At 46.9% G+C, this 19,025-nt stretch overlaps 3 protein-coding genes and 1 long non-coding RNA gene across 4 annotated transcripts; all 4 read right to left on the reverse strand.

Annotated features, from left to right (window-relative positions):
* Positions 1–427: 427 nt before the first annotated feature.
* On the reverse strand, positions 428–3,997 carry psmb4 (proteasome 20S subunit beta 4). Its single transcript, XM_086193544.1, has 8 exons — positions 3,826–3,997; positions 3,066–3,192; positions 2,913–2,992; positions 2,674–2,820; positions 1,503–1,584; positions 1,303–1,419; positions 889–977; positions 428–592 (listed from the first exon to the last, which is right to left on the reverse strand). Exons 1-8 carry the CDS (start codon positions 3,951–3,953, stop codon positions 580–582), a joined length of 783 nt encoding a protein of 260 aa, XP_086049670.1. The 5' UTR covers positions 3,954–3,997; the 3' UTR covers positions 428–579.
* Positions 3,998–7,984: 3,987 nt separating this feature from the next.
* LOC147240243 (saxitoxin and tetrodotoxin-binding protein 1-like) lies at positions 7,985–10,545 on the reverse strand. Its single transcript, XM_086193549.1, has 6 exons — positions 10,364–10,545; positions 9,208–9,350; positions 9,033–9,124; positions 8,631–8,759; positions 8,224–8,343; positions 7,985–8,102 (listed from the first exon to the last, which is right to left on the reverse strand). The coding sequence occupies exons 1-6, from the start codon at positions 10,484–10,486 to the stop codon at positions 8,053–8,055; spliced, it is 657 nt and encodes a 218-aa protein (XP_086049675.1). The 5' UTR covers positions 10,487–10,545; the 3' UTR covers positions 7,985–8,052.
* A 1,299-nt stretch (positions 10,546–11,844) lies between these two features.
* Positions 11,845–14,269, reverse strand: LOC147240244 (uncharacterized). Its single transcript, XM_086193552.1, has 6 exons — positions 14,092–14,269; positions 13,424–13,563; positions 12,579–12,643; positions 12,296–12,460; positions 12,117–12,221; positions 11,845–12,037 (listed from the first exon to the last, which is right to left on the reverse strand). Exons 1-6 carry the CDS (start codon positions 14,209–14,211, stop codon positions 12,000–12,002), a joined length of 633 nt encoding a protein of 210 aa, XP_086049678.1. The 5' UTR covers positions 14,212–14,269; the 3' UTR covers positions 11,845–11,999.
* A 1,733-nt stretch (positions 14,270–16,002) lies between these two features.
* LOC147240245 (uncharacterized) lies at positions 16,003–17,775 on the reverse strand. The gene is made up of 4 exons (XR_015111240.1): positions 17,591–17,775; positions 17,170–17,239; positions 16,425–16,463; positions 16,003–16,117 (listed from the first exon to the last, which is right to left on the reverse strand). It is a non-coding gene; the product is annotated as an uncharacterized LOC147240245 (long non-coding RNA).
* Between the last annotated feature and the right edge of the window lie 1,250 nt (positions 17,776–19,025).

Consider the following 19,025-nt stretch of genomic DNA (forward strand, 5'->3'; position numbering starts at 1 on the left):
GCGTTTTCCTGGTCTGCCCAGTTACAAAACAGATTACTTAATCTGGCGGATTCTGCATAGCAACAGCCGCCTGTTCGCTATGAAAGAATAAGCACTACTAATAATGATGTAATTATTGTAATTTTAACATGTTCATATAGTGATATACAAAGCAGTTTGACTACAATGGCTACTTTATGGTTTTAAATGAGTAATGTGGACATAATTAGAACATAAAATGTCAAAATATATTGGATATTCATTGTTATTTCGCAGTGTTACAGACATATTTAACAAGGCCTGGTTTCTGGCCTACCCTGAACCTAGAAACGGCCATTTTTATGCACGGACCCCCCTGGACGAACAAACCCTCACACTGCAAGTGACTGTTCAGTAAGTAGTTACAAGTCGTTTCCACTTCAAAGCTTACACACAAATAAATCCTCTCACAACAACACAGTTTAAGGATTAAACACATTTATTTTCTATGATACAAAAGTGGTGATGAACATCAGAAAAACTATGCGGGGAGAGATAAGTTGCAACTGTCTTCAAAGTGAAGAGAAACGGTGAGGCGTCCTCCCGAGGCGCCGCTCGTGCTCATTCAAACCCGCTGCAGAGAAACAGGAGAAACATGAGCGCGGAGATGCCACAGCTATCACATCAACAACTGTTAGCACGGTAATTTTTCTCGAACTCCAATTCTGACACGGTGTATATATATATCCACATCTATATACATACATATATAAAGAGAGAGAGGTTTTAAGTATAACAAGAACAGCTGAAGTTGAGAACAATTTAATGCAAAATTAAAAAAGGATAAAAACTGAGTTAATTAACATGAAACATTTTTTAAATGCCAAACTTTTCGTTGGTCTTCCAGCCCGAGGGAGGCTCGCCACCTACCTGACCATGTTAGCGATGTCCCAGTTGGTCTCAGAAGACAAAGGACCGATAATTTCCACGCCCTCTTCTGTTACTATGGCGATCTCATGCTAAAAGACACACACACGCATTCAAACATCAGACTTCGACCTCATCCATGTTACTAACTGTGCACGTCATGAGCTGTTGGAGAGGAAACATGACGTCACGGGCCCACATGTCAGGCAAACATCAGATTTCAGGAGAAGTCCCGGTCACGCATGCATGCGGGCCACAGTCCTGTCACGATCAGTTCTCTTCCTGTAACGAGGTCAGATTGGGCTCTGCTGTTTAACCCCACTGAGTTCACTGGAAGTGGATCAAGATGGCGTGTGTTTGCTTTCCCAAGCAGCCAGATGACCCACCAAAATGGCGCTGGAGGTTAAAGAGACTCACGCGATTGTAGGAGCGAGCGTCTCGGTAGTAGAGCACTTTGAGGCAGCGCTCCACCAGCTCTCGAGCCTCCTGCTTGGTGATCTCCACCTTGTTCTCCAGCACCTCCCTCATCAGAGGCTGTGACAAACACACAAACGCACTGGACTCAGTTCCAAGGAGAAACATATGATTGAAAAAGAACCAGAGTAGAACTCACTCACCTGAGCCAGGTACGCGCCAAAGCCAGTGGCCACTGTCGGGGCCTCGTAGGCCACGCCCAATTTGTCCACGTAACCAAGGAAACTGAAGAAAAAGAAAGATGGCGGACGGGTTCATTCATAATTACGCTGATTTGATTTAAGAGACTTGAGCGACGACGTTGGTTCCTGATGTTTCACGGAGGTTCACCGTAGGTCAGGTGAACGATTTGGGACACGAGTCCAAGTGCGTTTTTTTCCGACGGATCACGTGGTTTGACTTGCCGACTTCAGCCGGTGTCACAGTGTGAGGGTGTTCCAACGTGATGGGGCGTCACCACATGATAGCGTCACACTTTCATCGGCTCTCATTGCAGTGCAAGGATGGGAGCTCGTGAGCAGGACTTGAGAGCAACGGCCTCTGGCGTTGATGATCAAAGGTGAGGAACACCAACAGGAGGACCGAGACGAGCAGACAAAGACCGACAAAAAGAATCCGATCGGGGAGTTCGCCCTCCTCCTTCGTGTCTGAAGCTTTGCTCCATCTGGGACCAACGGGAGTTCGCTTCAGGTTCACTTCTACTGCTCCTCCACATCGGGCTCCTACATCGTCCTGTCAGACTTGGCGTCACAGCCGCCGCCGCCGAAACGGATTCTTTGCTTGATTAAAGCGATGTTTGTAGCAGCCAGGAAATAACGAGCCGCCCTTGTTCGTCTTACAGACTTGCATCGAGGAACCTGTTGGTGGGTTTCTACTTGCTGTCTGCTGCTTTTCGCCCTTTTAGTTTCAAATATTTGATGCGTCAAAGACAAACGGTGGACGATGAAGTTTGATTCTAAATTCTAAAACTTTAGCAGATCAAACGAGGCTCCGATCGTCCGCGCACACCGCAGTTTCTCTGGCTCTATAAGATCAGAATGTTCCAAACATTCGGCTCCAATCAAAACTTTCTTCTCCCGCACTATGATTTTTTTAACCCCTCCTTTCAGTCTGCCAGAGAGGAAACAAAGCTTGATGGTTACTGAACTCCTGTTTACCTGTCAGTCACCCAGGCCTCTTGTCTGGAAGACCAAACTGAGGGCTTAGAAAGTCCCAGTACGGAAGAAAATCACCATAAATCGTCCAGATTTGATTTGAATGGTTCTGCTGTGCTAAAACATCTGCAGTTCATTAGGAACGGGCGTGGCCTCCCACCTCTCTCCGTTGTAGAAACCTCCGATGACCACAGTGTTCCACAGAGGGTTCATCTTGCTGCGGCGGTTGTACATCACTCTGGTCAGCCAGGAGTGAACCGCCTTCGGGCTGTAGCTGTGGCCGTCGCCGAGCAGCTCCTCGTCGATACTGACCACCACAGATAAGACAGTAAAATGGCACGGCGTCTTACACACACACGCAACGATGAGGAGTATTTGTGTGTGTGAGTGGCAGCTTACACCATCTGCTCGATGACCTGTTTGAGGTACTGGTAGTCAGCGTAGTCTCCCGACGCTCCCAGTATGGTGCTGTTGTTCACCTGGGACACAAACACAGCCCGTCAGAACCTCACCACAGTGATCCTGAGGCTTCCGGATGATTCCAGCTGTCACCTTCATCAGACGTGAGATGTTCCTGAAGCGAGCCAGAGAGCCGTAGGAGCCCAACATGTCGGCTGCGATGACGACGCCACCGGTGAACTTGACGCCCAGTACCGACGTACCAGTTACCATGGGGTTGCTGTGGACGCAGAGACAGACAGCTGAGGAACGCGCCTACAAATGACCTGTTTGTCAGTCCAAGTATTTAACGTTCTTGTTTGAAAAAGCCTGAAATGAATAATCAGTTAAGACAATAATCAATCATCTCATCTTGATTGACCAATCAATTAACACTGCAGCTGTGGTGACTGCTGGCTTCATCATGAGACTTCAGGGAGGCGCGACAGTGGACAACAAGAACGTTTAACTGTCAGCTGCCACTCCAGCCAAACATCTCGTTTCACTCATCAGTCAAATAAATGTGACGGCGTGACCTCTGGTCGGGAGGTTCAGCGCAGCCTCCTCTGTTCCATCAGCGGACCCAGCCGATAACCCTCAACAACACCACTGAAATTGAACGATTTAAGCGATCGCATTCTTCTGATAATCAAACTGGATCCTCATGTGACGTCTAAGTAAAAGCTAACACCCAAAAACAGTCGCTTCAGTGACGCAGAACAATTACAAACACGGCGTATAGGCTGTTAGCTTAGCAGCAGCTAGCTGCCGTTTCTCCATGATGATACAGCACCGCACAGACCGAAATCGATAGCGGAAGTTCGGGCCGAGTCCGCGCGGACCGGCGCTGGTTCTGGGGACGCAGGCCACTCACAGCGTGTGTCGGACCGGCCCACATGCCGCGCCTGGCCCGCTGCTGCTGGTGCCGCCCGGGAAAGAATAAAACTGCCCGGGTTTTGGTCCGTTCTCCCAGAAACTCAGCTTCAAGCCACTCGACTCCATGTTGAAAATCTGTGGGAGGAAGTGACGACACGATGTTTTCGTGTTACTTCTTCTTCTTCTTCTTCTTGATTTCAGGCTAGATGCCTTGCGGCATATTGCTGCCTCTCACTGGTTACTCACGGAAATGCTTCAACTGGAAATAACTCCTGTCGCTGAAATAAAATCCAGTCGTGCGTTGACAATTATGGGCTGGTTTCCTGGTGGGTTTAGAGGTGCTGGAGAGACACATCATCCACTCCTGTACTGATACCACAGCAAAGTCTTTGCTCCTCATATAATGGACAGTCCATCAAGACGCGTTCCACCGTCAGTTGTTTGTTGCAGATCCTGCAGAGTCCATCCTTGTGTTTGCCCATCTTTGAAAGATCCCGTGCCAGTCCACAGTGTCCAAACCTGAGTCTTGTCATAATTACAGTTTGCCTCCTGTTGCTGTGAGAATTGCTGTGCAATTGTCTTTGATGACAGATCGCCATTCACTCACCCCCATGCACACCAGCAAATCAGACTGATGCTGAATCAGAGCAGATAAGAACGCGCTCTGGTCTGCCCTCCTCCACCCACTTCAGAGCCCAGATAAGAGCAGTCAGCTCTGCTGTATGGACTGACGCTCCCTCAGACATTCGGATGAGCTTCACCATGTCACGTTCTGGAACGAAAAAACCAAAACCAGCTCTGTCACTCTTAGGGTCTTTGGCCCCGTCCGTATAAATTTGAAGAAAACCTCCCCAATGAGCTTCCAACCTTTGTGTCACCATCCTTTCAGAAGCAATGCTCTGAACAGATTTCAAAAGACTAAGATCTACCTCTGCAGTGGGCAGGAGCCATGGCGGTGCAGTTGGCCAGAGGGTACGAGGGGCCACTCCTCCCAATCTCAGCTTCTCCAATTTTTTGCACATATTAAACACAAAGCTTTCTTTTTTAGCTCTCGCCGCTCCCCACTGCCAGGCATCGTTCATCACAGATGTTGTTGGATGTTCACCTTGATATCCTTTCAATTTCAACACACGCTGCATTCCTAGTTTCTCTCTTCTCAATGACAGGGGTGTTTCTCCCTCCTCAACAAGTAAAGCTGGGATTGGGGTGGTGCGGAGGGCCCACAGCAGCACTCACAGCTTTTGCTTGTGTTCCATCCAGTTTCTTAACAATGATTTAGCTGCAGATCCAACACAAACACAACCATAGTCAAGTCTGGACCGTACCATTGCTCTGTGAATCAAAGTTTGGGTCTCTGTCCGCACCCCAAGAGCAGCTTGACAGAGATCGCATGGCACTCATCACTTTCCCACACTTAGCAACAACAGGATCTGTCTGACTTATTACACTCCCCTGTGGGGGGCCATTTTCAATGTTTCTCCCTCAGAGAAAGAGCTTCCAATTCTCACTTGAATTCTCCTGTTTTCCAGTTCTTGACCCAATTTAACATACGTCCCCTTCTTCCAGGCTCACAGAGTTGAATAACCAGGCCCTCTTTCCACAGTGTATCAGATGCCTTTTCAGTGTCTAGAAAAACTGCCATGAGTACTTCCTCATTAGTCAGTGCTTTCTTCACTTCAGTATCAAGGGAGACCACACAGTCCATCTTCTTCCTCTCCGAAAGCCACTTTGTGTGCCAGTGAACCGTCCAGCTTTCTCTAATTAGTCCACTCATCTATCTGGAACCACCCTTTCCATGATTTCACAAAGCACTGGAGTTGGAGCAAAGGGTCTCCAGGGTTCAGCTCTGGAAGCATCTTTCCCAGCTTTTAGAGTTGGAACCACGACTGCTTGTTTCCTCAAACTAGGGAGAGCCCCCTCTTTCCGTACGCAATTATGGTAATATTTCATCCAGCACCAAGCCATTTAAGTTCTGAACAGTCTCACTGCTTACACCATCCTCTCCAGGAGCTGCTGATGCTCCTCGTCCAGTTGCTCTTCGTGGTTCATCTTGAGAAAAATACGAGTTACAGACATCTGTGTTTCCTCATTCATCTCCGTTACAAATTTGTAATTTTTTAATGTTTCATTCCTTTTATTCATGCCTCTTCCCCTGTGGTTTCACCACCATGAACTGCTTTCAACTTGTTCTCCAACACTTTTGCTTTTTCTACATCACTCATTGCAAACATTCCCTCATTCTCCAAGACCGGGATTCCAGATGTCCTCCACACCCCAGACATACGGCGCACTGCCCGCCATGTTCCAGTCACTGATGTTACCACACTCAGTCCTCCACAAGACTTCCTCAACATCCCTTTTCAGCTGACTTAATCACCCTCCGTGCTTTGGCCCTTCATCTTTGATAATCAATGGCTCTATTTTCTGTCGGATATTTCCTTCGTGCTCGATAAGCACAATTCCTATTTCCCACAGCTTTGGTTCACTCACTGTTCCACCACGGTACACTGATTTTCCTGTCTGACCTTTTCCTTATTGGGATACTTGTACTTGCACTCTTCGTGATCTCTTCACTCAGACTGGTATTTTATCAAGTGATCCCTCCTCCTTACAGTGGCTTCACTGCAATGAACCCTGAACAGTTCCCAGTCTGCTTCATGGGACTTCTCTGCTTCTCTACTTGTAAGGACCTGCCGAATCTCAGCGGAATCAGAAAATGACCACTACCTATTGAACAGCAGTCCAAGGAGTCCCGTTCCCCAATCCTGGCCAGATCTCCAGTGATGCTGGTCTCTGTGAGACAGAGGTCCTGTCCTAACATCCAACCTTGTGGGTCTGCTATCGTTTAAACACATGAACCCCCACCTGTCCATGAATTCTTCCACTGTTCAACCATTGCTATCTTTGGCTGAACTGCCCCATCAAGGTTGTGTGCATTGAAACCCCCCACCCAGACAGCTGGGGTCTCTATCTGCTCCATGACGCTCTCTAGTTCAGGAACATCTAAGAGTTTACAATGTGTACCCAGCTGTGTTGCCCCGTACCCTGAGTGCCACACTTCTAAGGTGGACTTGAAAGCAACCTTCTGATATTGCAGATTAGATGGAACAAATGTTGCACACCCCCCTCCTGATTTCTCATGTCCGTCAAATCTGACACTTTCACACCCTGGCATCACAAAATCAAGCTGTGGTTTAAGCCAGGATTCCTGGACGCAGATCATCTCTGGGAGACTCTGAAATTCATCTACAAATCTTTTAAATTCTTGGCCGTTTGCTGTTAGACTCCATTGTAGGATAAGAAACATGAATAATTCAACAATCATCTTCCAAAGCGTCCTCCATACCTTCCTCACTTCTATCTGTCCACCTCCCTCCCCTCTGCCTCATGTGTTTGTGTGGCTCTTCTGGGTCCAGATACTTCTCCTCCAGGAATCTCTCTGCAGCTTCCACCACCCTGATGACATCAGATCTCCTTGTCTGACCCCTAACAGCCCACAATACATCGACCATGAAAGCAAAAAACGACTGAGTTCCCACCGTTTGTCCTCTTGCCTCCCGACCAGGCGGCACAGAGGGGGCAGCAGCTGCCACAGGGTCCCCTGCTCCCCCCACCTTTTTCACTGCTTCTGCATCTGAAAGTTTGCCTTCAGTTTCCACTTTCTCTATTGCAGCAGCCCTTAAATGGTGCCTGCACCCTCTGAAGGAGGACACATGGTTTCCCCACAGTTACAACATTTAGCATCCACACTTTGACATTGTTTGAATTCATGATTGCCTCCTCATTTCCCTCACGCAGGCACAGGGAGAACATGCAAACTCCACACCGAAAGATCCCGCGCCCGAGCCGGGACTCGAACCCGGAACCTTCTTGCTGTGAGGCCACAGTGCTGACCACTGCACCACCGTGCATTCCCCTTCAGATGTCCTTTTCTTTATTTAATACGGGATTTTGACAGCTCCCTTCTACTCCTTTTTTAAAATGGAACTCCGTTCCGGCCATGAATATTTTACCAGAACTGTGTTCCGGCCCGTTCTGGCTCACTTTCACCCCTGACCACCACTGAGTGTCACATATCAAGCCTTCCAGCTGAACTGTGAGTGGATGAATGGAGACGAGTCAAATCTTATGGTTGATTGGTGAGAACAGAAGCACAGTTTGAGGGTTTGGTATTTGTTTTTATTCGGTTGATGGCGTGTGGGAGAGTCAGCAGCTCGCTCATGTCTCAGGATTGTTCCGCCTCCTCCTCCGGGGCAGATTTCTTATGACAAAAATCTGTGGGGAGAAAAGTGATCATTTTAATTCAAATACACTGTGACTGACACCCCTGGTACAGGTTGCGCCCACGTGTCCATGTTTCTCGTCACTATGAGACGACCGGAGGACTCGAACTGACCTGCAACACCGTCGTAGCTGAACGTCTGCAGGAGCGGGAAGCCCAGACAATCTGCGATCTTCTTGTGGTCGCTCTCAGCTTCTTTCAGCTTCTGGACGTCCCGGTGGTGCCCCTCCATCCCTGAAACACACCATCAGTGACTTCAACCTACGTTCTGACTGCTGAAAGGTGGCAAACAAGAGGAAATGTCAAAGTGCTCAAAACAATGACACACCACCAAGGATTCATTGTGTACAAATCCAACATGGCTGCCACAGGAAGTTAGCAGTTTAGAAAGTTTAAAGAAGGATTCAGGGTGACCACCGTATCCCTGCAGATGTTGTGACTGTCCTACAACGGCCTCAGAATAAATCAAGTCTGATCAGCTGTGTGCGTGTGTGTGTGTGTGCGTGCGTGTGTGTAGTTACTGTAGCTCATGAGGAATTCTCCGTATGTGCCGCTCCTGTAAACCAACAACAAGCAGTTGGGGCAGGTCTCGTAGAATTTCGCTGCACCCGTGTCGTTGTACGGAACCTCTACACCACCTTGACTGAACGCTAAAACAAACACACACGATTATAACATGGTTGATCGAGTTTTAGCTCAATTAACAAAACTGAATTAGTTGTTCCTCAATTTCATCTTCATCTTAGATTGAAAATTTCATAAAAACTCATAAAGTCATCCTGCTCGTGGACAAATCAACACCGGTGGTCATGTGACTGACTTGGTCTCCATCAACTTCTCCACATGGAAGCAAGCGTGAGGCCTACGTTCACTCACTTGCAGATGTGTTTGTGTGTGTCATCAAGTGTGCTGATGCGACTCACTGGCGTCCTCCATCACTAGCGTGTAGTTGTCAGCGGCGGCGGGGTCGGAGGGGATGGACATGTTGAGGATGTATGTGGCACAGTTTTTGTCACTGGTGATGACAGCAACCAGACAGATAAAAGACCTGCCTGACAACGACCTCCTGAGTGCGGAGCGAACGGCGGACGGACTCACTTGTACAAGTTCCTCTCACTGAACCTGATGGTTCTGTTGCTGAGTTGTCGCAGCTCCACGTGGGAGCTGCTGACTTGCGCCAGTATGCTTATGCCCGTCTGATTGTTGGCAACCGACCAGACCAAAACCCAGTCCCCGGAGAGCTGCAGGAGGAGGTGGAACCATCAGAGATCATGCTCTCACAGCCCATCTCTTATCTCAGTCACTTGACTGTCATCATCAAAGAAATTTCAGCTTGGCTCGCTGTAATGTTTCATCTCACTGGTCTGTCAGTGCTTCCTCCCAGTAAACACGTCAGTTTAGATGTCTATAAATGGTTGCTGAGCTACTTGAGTCACAGACACGTGACTGGCATGTATCGTTAGACGCGGATCCTCCATCTGTCTGTCCTGCTGAGAGTTTCATTTCTCGCTGGAGGGGAATTCAATGCGCGTGATGGAGGTCATGTGAGTTCTTCATCGGTGGCTTTGGTTGGATGTTGCGGTGAAACGAGGAGTTAAAATAAAAGGAAATTAGATGATTACAGTTCCATCAAACACCTCAAAAACCTCAGAGGAAGCATTTGAGGTGAAGATAGTAAATGTGTTAACAGTCGAATCGACATGAGGAAGATTTAAAAGAATATTCACCGCACGGAGCCGGACGCTCGGTGAGATTCTTCCTGTGTGCTCAGTAGCGTTCGCAGTTGCCAGCAATGCTTCGGGAAGAAAATCTGCTGAATTAGTTCTTCATGTTTCATGTCTTGGAATACAAAATACAGAACACAAAAACGAGCACAGCCAAAACCTAAACTGATATCCGATAAATCCCAGGGCAACGAAAAATCAAAAACCGTCCAGAGCCGCCTCAACACAACAAATGACAAACAAATCAACAACAATATCAGCAAATCAGAAAACTGCCATATGATCGTGACAACGGAGAACTCGGACATTTCTACAACAGTAACGAAACCCTTCATCTATCCACAGACGAAGTCTCCCTGCCAGAGTCTCCATTGTCATTGTGGATCTTCTGAGTCAGCGACCACGCGGAGCCGTTGTCTCTACGCTCAGAAGGTCAAAGTCAGTATTTACATGTGGAGCGTCGATGAGGTCTCCAGTCACAGAGGAATTACAGGCACCCACAGCTGGAGGGACCCGGGGGGCAGACTCACCCTGTCCAGGACGGTGGTCGGGATCGGTTTCATCAGACCTTCACATTCGTCAGAGCTTGGATCTGCGTCGGTGCAGAGCACCGCTGCCAGTAACAGCAGCGCAGCTCGCCAAACCAAACTCATCCTGCCAAGGAAGGAAACACACCTGGGTTATGTGAGGAGGCTCAGCTGAGGAGAGTTTATAACGACCCCAACCCCCTCTGGCCTGGACTGGCCCTGGACTGGCCCTGGACTGGCCCTTTACTGGCGCTGAGCCAATCCTAACTAGTCCGAGCTGGTGTATCACCCTTTCATCCAGTGTGGTTTGGCTAGTTTCCAGGTTTCTTGTATGTGAGAGTAACAAGGTGAAAAGACAAATGGTCATTGATTCTCTAAACAACTCGATAAAAGGTCTTTGACAACAAATTCAAAGAAAAACCCGAGGGTGGTCCTGAACGAAGCCGCTCACCACGCACTCCCAGTTCGGTGATCTGAAACATGCATGTGCAGCTCACACTCAGGCCTCAACTCTGCTGCCTCAATGGAACTGATCTGTCTGTCATTTCATTTCTTCCAGGAATGTTGCAAAGTGTCTGTTTGTAAAGTGACAGACAGGAGCCAGGATGACAAAGCAAATCAATAGCAGGCGAGCAGGAGCTCCTGACAGCTCATTGGTTCTGCTGCTCTCCTTCAAGCCTGTTTTAAGTTAAAATCTGGTTACAATCCAAGAGGACGAACTCTCGTCTGACCACAGAGACACAAATTACCTGAGAAACACATGTGGTCAGAGGCAACTGGCTGCTTCTTCCTCAGAAATTCTCCCAACATCTGTTTTTAGGGCTGTCAATCCATTAAAGGAATGACTTCAATAAATTACGTTTATCTACATCATAAAAAAAATATAAATCTCCCTCTCCCCCTTGGAGGGTGGTTCTGTGTCCTCCTCTCGCTCAGGCCCTCCACCAGAGAGGACATAGGTATGTATAAAGAGATATATCTATCTATATCTATATCTATATCTATATCTATATCTATATATATATATATATATATATATATATATATAGATATATATAGATATATATAGATATATATAGATATATAGATATATATCCGGCAAGATGTCTGTGTAGGTTCTCATTCATCCAGGTCATCGTAGATCGAAGCAAAGTAAAATCTGGTCAACTGGACGTAAGTTTATCTTGAAGACGTTTCACCTCTCATCCGAGAGGCTTCTTCAGTTCTAGTGAAGAGTGTGGAAACTCCAGCTTATAAACCTATGTGGGAGTGGTCACACACTCTTCACTAGAACTGAAGAAGCCTCTCGCTTCGATATATATATATCGTTGGTGTTATTTTATACATCTAAATTTGACTGTTCATAGGCAGCAATGGATGTTACAGCATGAGAGGAGAGGAAAGCAGCAAATCTGCAAACGTCTGAAAGCATGCACAAGCTGATCACTAGAGAAGGAAGAAAATAGGTCCACACACCACTGAACTCCCAGCAGACAACTTTTATTTTTAGGGTTCGACAGGACAAATAAACCTGATAGGATTGAGGGAAAATTCCAGAGAATTAACAGACCACACATTTGAGTCACTTTTTGTCACTTTCATTTTTAGCTCCATCTTGAGAAAGCGGTCGTAGCTTCCCTCAGTGCATCACGAAGCCTTCGTCTTCTCCACAGAAACCTGCAGGGACACAGACAGAGATAAAGACACCAGGCCTGCCTCATGTCAAAGCTGAGGATGTTTTGCTAAAGTGAAGCACCTTTCTTGGGGTCGTAGTGAAAGTTCGGATCCCCAGAGAATCCGAGACAAGCCGCCTGTTTCTTAAACTGTTCCAGGTCTGAGTCCTTCAGGGTCTCCTTTTTGGCTGGGGAACAAAAACGATAGCATGAGATTCAGGCCGTCATGTCTGTGTAGATTCCCTGGTTTATTCCTTCCTACCAAACAAATAGATGACCTGGGCGTTGACCTCGTCTGCTTCAGCGGTGGGTTTGATCTTCATCATTTTGAGTAAACTGAGGAGGTTTTTGACTGTGCAGTTGATGCTGAGGACCAGGCAGTCGTCGCAGGCCGGCAACGCATGGAACGACGAGGTCACGTTCATCACTGTGGACAGGAGCACGACTCAAACGGGGTTGCAGTGCAACTCCACTCATCACTGCAGGTCTGCTTTTGTCCACCTTGTTTACTGAATCGATCTCAAAATATGAAAAGTCTGTCTCACGTGATGTAGTTCCTCTGTTGTCGCTGATCGTCACGTTGACTGTGGCGCGAATGCAGGTTCCATTTCTGCCGAAAAATTAAAAGGTTATTTTCTGACTGAACTGTGACTCACTGAGTGGACAAAAGAGCCTCATCAGCTAACAGCTCAATAAACTTTTGACTTGCCGGTGGTGAGGTAAAGTAGTGTGTCATCCGCGTAGAAGCGGATTTTACCATGAGGAAAAAAGAGCTTCTGAGGAGCAAACTGGGGGGGGGGGGGTCACAAGGGGGCCATCTTTAGTTGGCCCAAAGGGTGCAACAGTTTAAGGAGGATACCAACTTTTTACGTCCCTCATCATCCATCATCCCCAGAGACAGACAACCCTCTCTCTCTCCTCTGTGCTGCAATGGGGAGCCCATGCTAGTTAGCGCAGCACAAGAAACAGTAACAGGTGGGAAGAGTTTCGCCAAGTTTGCTCACACTTTTGTCGTCTCCATCAGTCAGATGGCATCACCCTCTACTGTTTTGAAGCATCTCCATTTCTTTATGGGTGGATGGAGACTCCACCTGCTTGCTAGCACGCTACCATGAAGGCCTGCTAATAGTGAGTGAGAGGCTAATTTTGAATGTTTTTCATCATTGTTTCCCCAATGTTTCCGCAAAGCTACTGTAAGTTCATTTCTCTCTCTCTCTCTCTCTCTCTCTCTCTCTCTCTCTCTCTCTCTCTCTCTCACACACACACACACACACACACGGAAGGGTTTCACAGATTTTTGACTCTCATATGTGCACAGAACTATTTGAATACGAATTGTTAGCAGAGATCTGTTGTCTCGTCTGGCTCTTGGAACTTGCGTCCAACTCACATCTTGTTCCTCTCAATCATCTGAACCTCGCCGTCCGCTGATGGCATGGTCTCAATCCAGGAGCTGTCAGTCAACTTCAAGATGGCCTTAAAAACTTCATCATCGGCGTAGCCCATGATGAAGTTCATTCTGCCGTACAGCTGCACAGAGACATCGTCGTTTAATAATGACGGCAGATACAAACCAGGACAATGACTTGTTACAAGGAAGGTTGTAATGTTATGACAAAAAAGCCTCAACACACTGAGTGTCCCCTGGGTGTCCACGAACGAAAGCCCCCAGCCCTTTAAATGCCTGTAGGAACGTAACACTGCAAGGGCCTTCACACCAGCGGTAGGGATCTGGCTGTTCAGCACTTTTACAGAATGCGAGATAGGTTCCCAGAACGTTCCCTCCAGGGTTAGGTACCTATTTGTTGTCATCAAATGAGGACATTACCAGATGAGACCCATTATTAACATCAATTTGTGAGTGCTCATGGTGTTAAACGAGCTGCGCTGCCAGGCCCAGCTAAGCTAAGACAAGCTAAGCTAGCCATTTCTTGATTGCAGTTCTGCATGTTCGCGACAAACATGACGATATTCACTTTCTCATCTCATGTCACTCTCAAAATATACAGCTGAGCTTCCCTTTGTCAACGCTGCTCTAAACAAGAAAGGCAGTTTTACCATGGAGGGGTCGACCAGACTCAAAGGCGTGACCAACTGCTGGCATTCTTCAGGCGTTGGAGCAGAGCTGCCCAGACACAACCCTGCTAACAGGAGATGAAAGCAGAACCAAAAGTTCATGACGACAGCCAACGACAGACCTCAGATGAATGCTTACGCTGTGAGAGTCGCACTGAACCTCATGATCATTTAGCTTTTATACAGCTGGCCTGTCAGGATTCTGGGTTTTTCCATCAGCTTTACCATTTTTTTTGGTATTGATTGGTTGGTGCTTTTGTTCATTTTGTGTGGGTTTCAGGGTTTTAAGCGGTCACAGAATTTCACAATGACACTGTTGACGATAACAATGTGTGTCAATCATTCACTAGTGTGCTAAATCAACCTTTGTCTCACACACACACACACACACACACACACACACACACACACACACACACACACACACACAATGTAAAGATTACAACTGTCGGTGCAGTCAGAGATAAGCTCACACTGGAATATCACAGGGTTCAGAGGCAGCCTCCACCTGACTCATCTTACAACCTCAAATATGCCAACGCACCAACACCAGGACAGGAGGGTTGCAGTTATTCACTGACCACTCAGAATCTGTCACCTGTCAATTTTCTCTCAAAATCCAACCCCTCATCCAAGCCGGCAGGGTCAGGCATGGCAGGGGGGTTGTTACGGTAACCACTACGGCCTGGCAGGACCTTCCATCATCACCTTAGTAGAACTAAAACTATGACAGAAACTTTCCCAGAAAACATTTAGATGTTAGTTAATAACCAAACAAGAACGTGATGATGTTTCTGTGGGTCTAAGACAGTGAGCATCACTCCAGGCTGGATTGTGAAGCGTCTGCTAAACAACATCAAGCTAACAGGCTGCTAGTGAGCATGAGCTTTTGGCTAACTCAGGCACATTGACGTCTGACGGAATGTGAACAAATATACTTTGTGAGGCGGCATGGCTCAGGGGTAGAGTGGCCGTCCAGCAACCAAAGGGTCGCTGGTTCGATCCCTGACCCCGGTGACCATGTCAAAGTGTCCTTGAACAAGATACTGGACCCATAATTGCTCCTGATGAGCAGGTTGGCACCTTGCATGGTAGCCTCCACCATCAGTGTGTGGGTGAACGGGTGAATGAGACGACACTGTAAAGCGCTTTGAGTGCCGCTAAGGTAGAAAAGCGCTGAATAAAACTGAGTCCATTTACTTTGGTCCTGTGTAACAAAATGTGTTCAAAATAAACAGATCTGAAGTTTATGTATTTAAAAAACCAGAGTTACACTGTTAGATACTTATCCAAAGTATGTAACATGTTTACCAAATTTCACGTCCAGTCAGAACATACATGTGTTTATCTTTACTCACTAAATAGCAGACAGTAGAAGCTCTGTGGACTGTGGAGCCTTTAAATGTAAAATTGTGAGGCTGAGCTACAAACATTGACAGCCTCAAGTGTGTATTTGTATCGATGAGCACTAGAGGGAGCCAGAGGTCGACTGGCGAAGGAAGTGATGCAGCAGGTCCAGCGATGGACCATCAGCTGAGGAGGGCTGGAGCTGCTGATCCACCAGGCTAAAGGATCTCAGCTGTTATCATTTCACAAAAAAGTAATAAAACAATCCATCCATCAATGCTTGCCCCTCCTCCAAACATTCAGTTTCATTCACTTCATGTCTCTCTCCAAAACAGTCAGTCTGACAATTATTCATTGTTGATGCTCAATTGAGCAAATACTACATTTCTGCAAATACTCCCATTATTTACTCTATTATTATTTATTATTATCAGGTTAGCTCTACTCAGTTACAAGACCCATTCTTCATCTGCTGTCATCATTTCACAGGAATCACGTTCAGTTGTTCGGATGTCCAGGAAAAATCAAAAACAATGCAGAAAGCAGTTTATTATACATTCATGTTCTCATGTATTTTATTTTATTCTGCATCACTGAATTTGATCTGAATGTGTTGATCGTTTGCAGTCCCACTGTGTATCACTTGAAATTAATACAGCATCTGAAACACAAAACAGCTTGTTTAGAATTTTTCTTTGTACTTCAACCAACTACTACTACTACCACACACCCACCCACACACACACACACACACCCACCCACCCACCCACAAACACACACCCACCCACCCACCCACACACACACACACACACACACACACACACACACACACACACACACACACCCACACACACACCCACCCACCCACCCACACACCCACACACACACACACACACACACCCACCCACCCACCCACCCACACACCCACACACACACACACACACACACACACACACACACGTACTTACATTAATCCAGGGGGACATCCTGCCATCAAGCCTTCAATCCTGCACAGAAACATAATCAGTCATTACTTGACTGACATTTTAAAAGCTAAAGCATGAAATTTTGGATCATTACATTTATTTAACATTAAATATATGAAAGTCAACATTTGAACTTCATAACTGTTGAAAAAAAGGGTTTTGGTTAACCGTCTCCTGGTGTCCAGCTCAGCGTTAAAAAGATCAGGAAGAAAAAAAACCTTATGACTTGAAGGAACTGAAAGTCTCTTAATGTCCATCGTCCCCAGAGTCAGACCAGCAGACAGAGACCCTCCTCCAGGGAGCTGAGACCCAGGCTAGTTAGCTTAGCTCAATGACTGGTAGTGGGTGGGAAGTGTTAGCATCAGCTAGCTCAGGTCCAGGATGCTGGCTAGCTAGCTTCTCTGGCACTACAATGTCTCCTCATTTTAAACTGGTATTTGATAATACAACCCTCCTTCTATTAATGCTCCATCCAGGAGGGTCTCTGTCTTTTTGTCTGACTCTGGGGACGATGGACAATGAGGGACTTTCCCTAAAATGTGGTATGTATTTATTTTTTGGACCTCAGAGGTGCTGGTAGGTGTGGCAAAGCAGGCCAGCTGTTTCCCTCTGCTCCCAGTCTTCATGCTAAGCTAAGCTAACTACATCCACCTCTGTCATGCCATTCATCCCAAAATGTCCAACTTAAAAGCAGGTTAGACTGAGGTCATACAAAACATGACAGTACATGCATGTTCCAGGCGTGCCGCAGAACCCTCCGATCTGCTCACAAGCAGACGAATGTGATGCGCCCTCACCTGCGGACGAGCAAACAGTTTATGTAGTACTTTTTTAAAACAATTTTTAAAAAAATCATTTCACAGTTTGGTGCTTTTCCACAAACTGCATTTTATTGTGTTCACAGCATCGACGTTGAAGGCAGTTTTTAATGGAACTGTGCAAACTGTAAAAGTTCCCCCATGTTGAGTAAAAACCTGCAGCAACACAGACGCTAAGATCTTTTTATTGGTACTTCTACAATAACAAGTGTGTTGGAAATCTGCTTTTTGGTGGCCATCGACACTGAGCGCTCTTATTGCTCCAAGTTTGCACAGAAACACTTCATGAGTTTAAAGTTGAACAAAGAGTTGAAACCAGCGTTTACTCACAGCTGAACATGAGCAGCGTCATGAGGAGGAGGGCGACTATCTGAGGACTCATCGTCGTCGTTGTCTGTCTCCTGCTGTAGATTCACATGCGTTCTGTGCGGAGGTGGAGTCCCACTGGCCAATCAGAAGCTTCATTCATTTGTTGACCTGCTGGACACCGCTCCGTGTCATCACTGGAAACGACTTGGAGAGAGAGATCATTGAAATTCAAGTCCTGAGAGCACTCAGACTTGCACCCGCAGTCTTCACAGCCCGACATTTTCAGGTGAAATAAAACTCACGTGGCACCAGTGACTGCAGAGAGGGAAACATTTAAATTGTAAATGAGACACTTTAACAGAACTTGACAGCTGTAATAAAAATGGTCTCTGAACTGGAAGCCGGACGCTTTCCACTGTACGTAAACCAGCTTCTACACAGCAAAATGAAGCTGTAATAAACGCTGAATAAATCATTCTAACCAGTATGACACTGGGAAGAAGAGGAGAAGGCGATCACCTCATCTACTCTGACATTTTGAATACTGAAGGATTTTCTTTATTTGAAATGATTGCCTTGTTTTGGCCGATGTTGGCGACGACGCTGGGAGCAGGTGACGTCCTCCCTGCTGTCAGCCACTGGCGCTGGGGTCACACGTGTTTATGGCAGGACTGAAGAGTGCGTGTTGTTCTAAACATTCTGGTGGTTGTTCCCTCTCAGCATATTTTAGGCCTACAAAGCCATACCAGATTAACCCTTCACTGGGCCTCTGGGCAACACCATTCAAGGGCCCCGCTCCATGATAGCAATCACGTTATTGACATGATCTCTCCCCTGCGACTCCTGTCTGACAGGCGCGTGACTCCCTGATGCTTGTCCTGCATCAAACATATCACAGAGTCACAAGTCCAGATCAACAAAACTCATCTAACGAATCCCCTTTAAAGCCCAACGGGACACAAGTCATGGCCGAGGGGCCGGGGAGGGCTCGGTAGCCTCGGAACTGCTGTGTTTACGGTGTCAAAGTTCGCACTTGTAGCATCTTTGGAAGTGACTTGGAAAGTTTGACGTTAGGAATCCCGTCAGCACAGACGCCGACTCGCCAGGGTCTCTGTTTAAACCAGCAGTCCTGTCTATTTATTAGACTGAATAACAACAGTGAGGGCACAACAACCCCCCCCCATCTCCCTCGTCTCCATCTAGTTTTCTCTCTCAGTCCATTCAAATCCCGATTAAACACTGTGTCCACTGTGAACCAGTCAAAGCTTTAAATCCTCAAGCGAGACTTTTGCAGCAGCTCGAGTCTTGAAGGAGGGAAAATAATCGTCTTCTTCTTCCACCTAAAACTGGAATAAAACTAAAATCAGACAAGCTTTCACAGGGAGGAGGTGCTTTGAAGTGATAACAGAGCGATGCTAGCACTTCCCATACACGACCTTTCACTTTGCTAAGCTAG

This window comes from Aulostomus chinensis, chromosome 22 (genome assembly GCF_037954235.1).
Source record: "Aulostomus chinensis isolate RoL2024-O1b breed Wild chromosome 22, RoL_Achi_v1.0, whole genome shotgun sequence".
In the NCBI taxonomy this organism is placed as follows: Eukaryota; Metazoa; Chordata; class Actinopteri; order Syngnathiformes; family Aulostomidae; genus Aulostomus; species Aulostomus chinensis.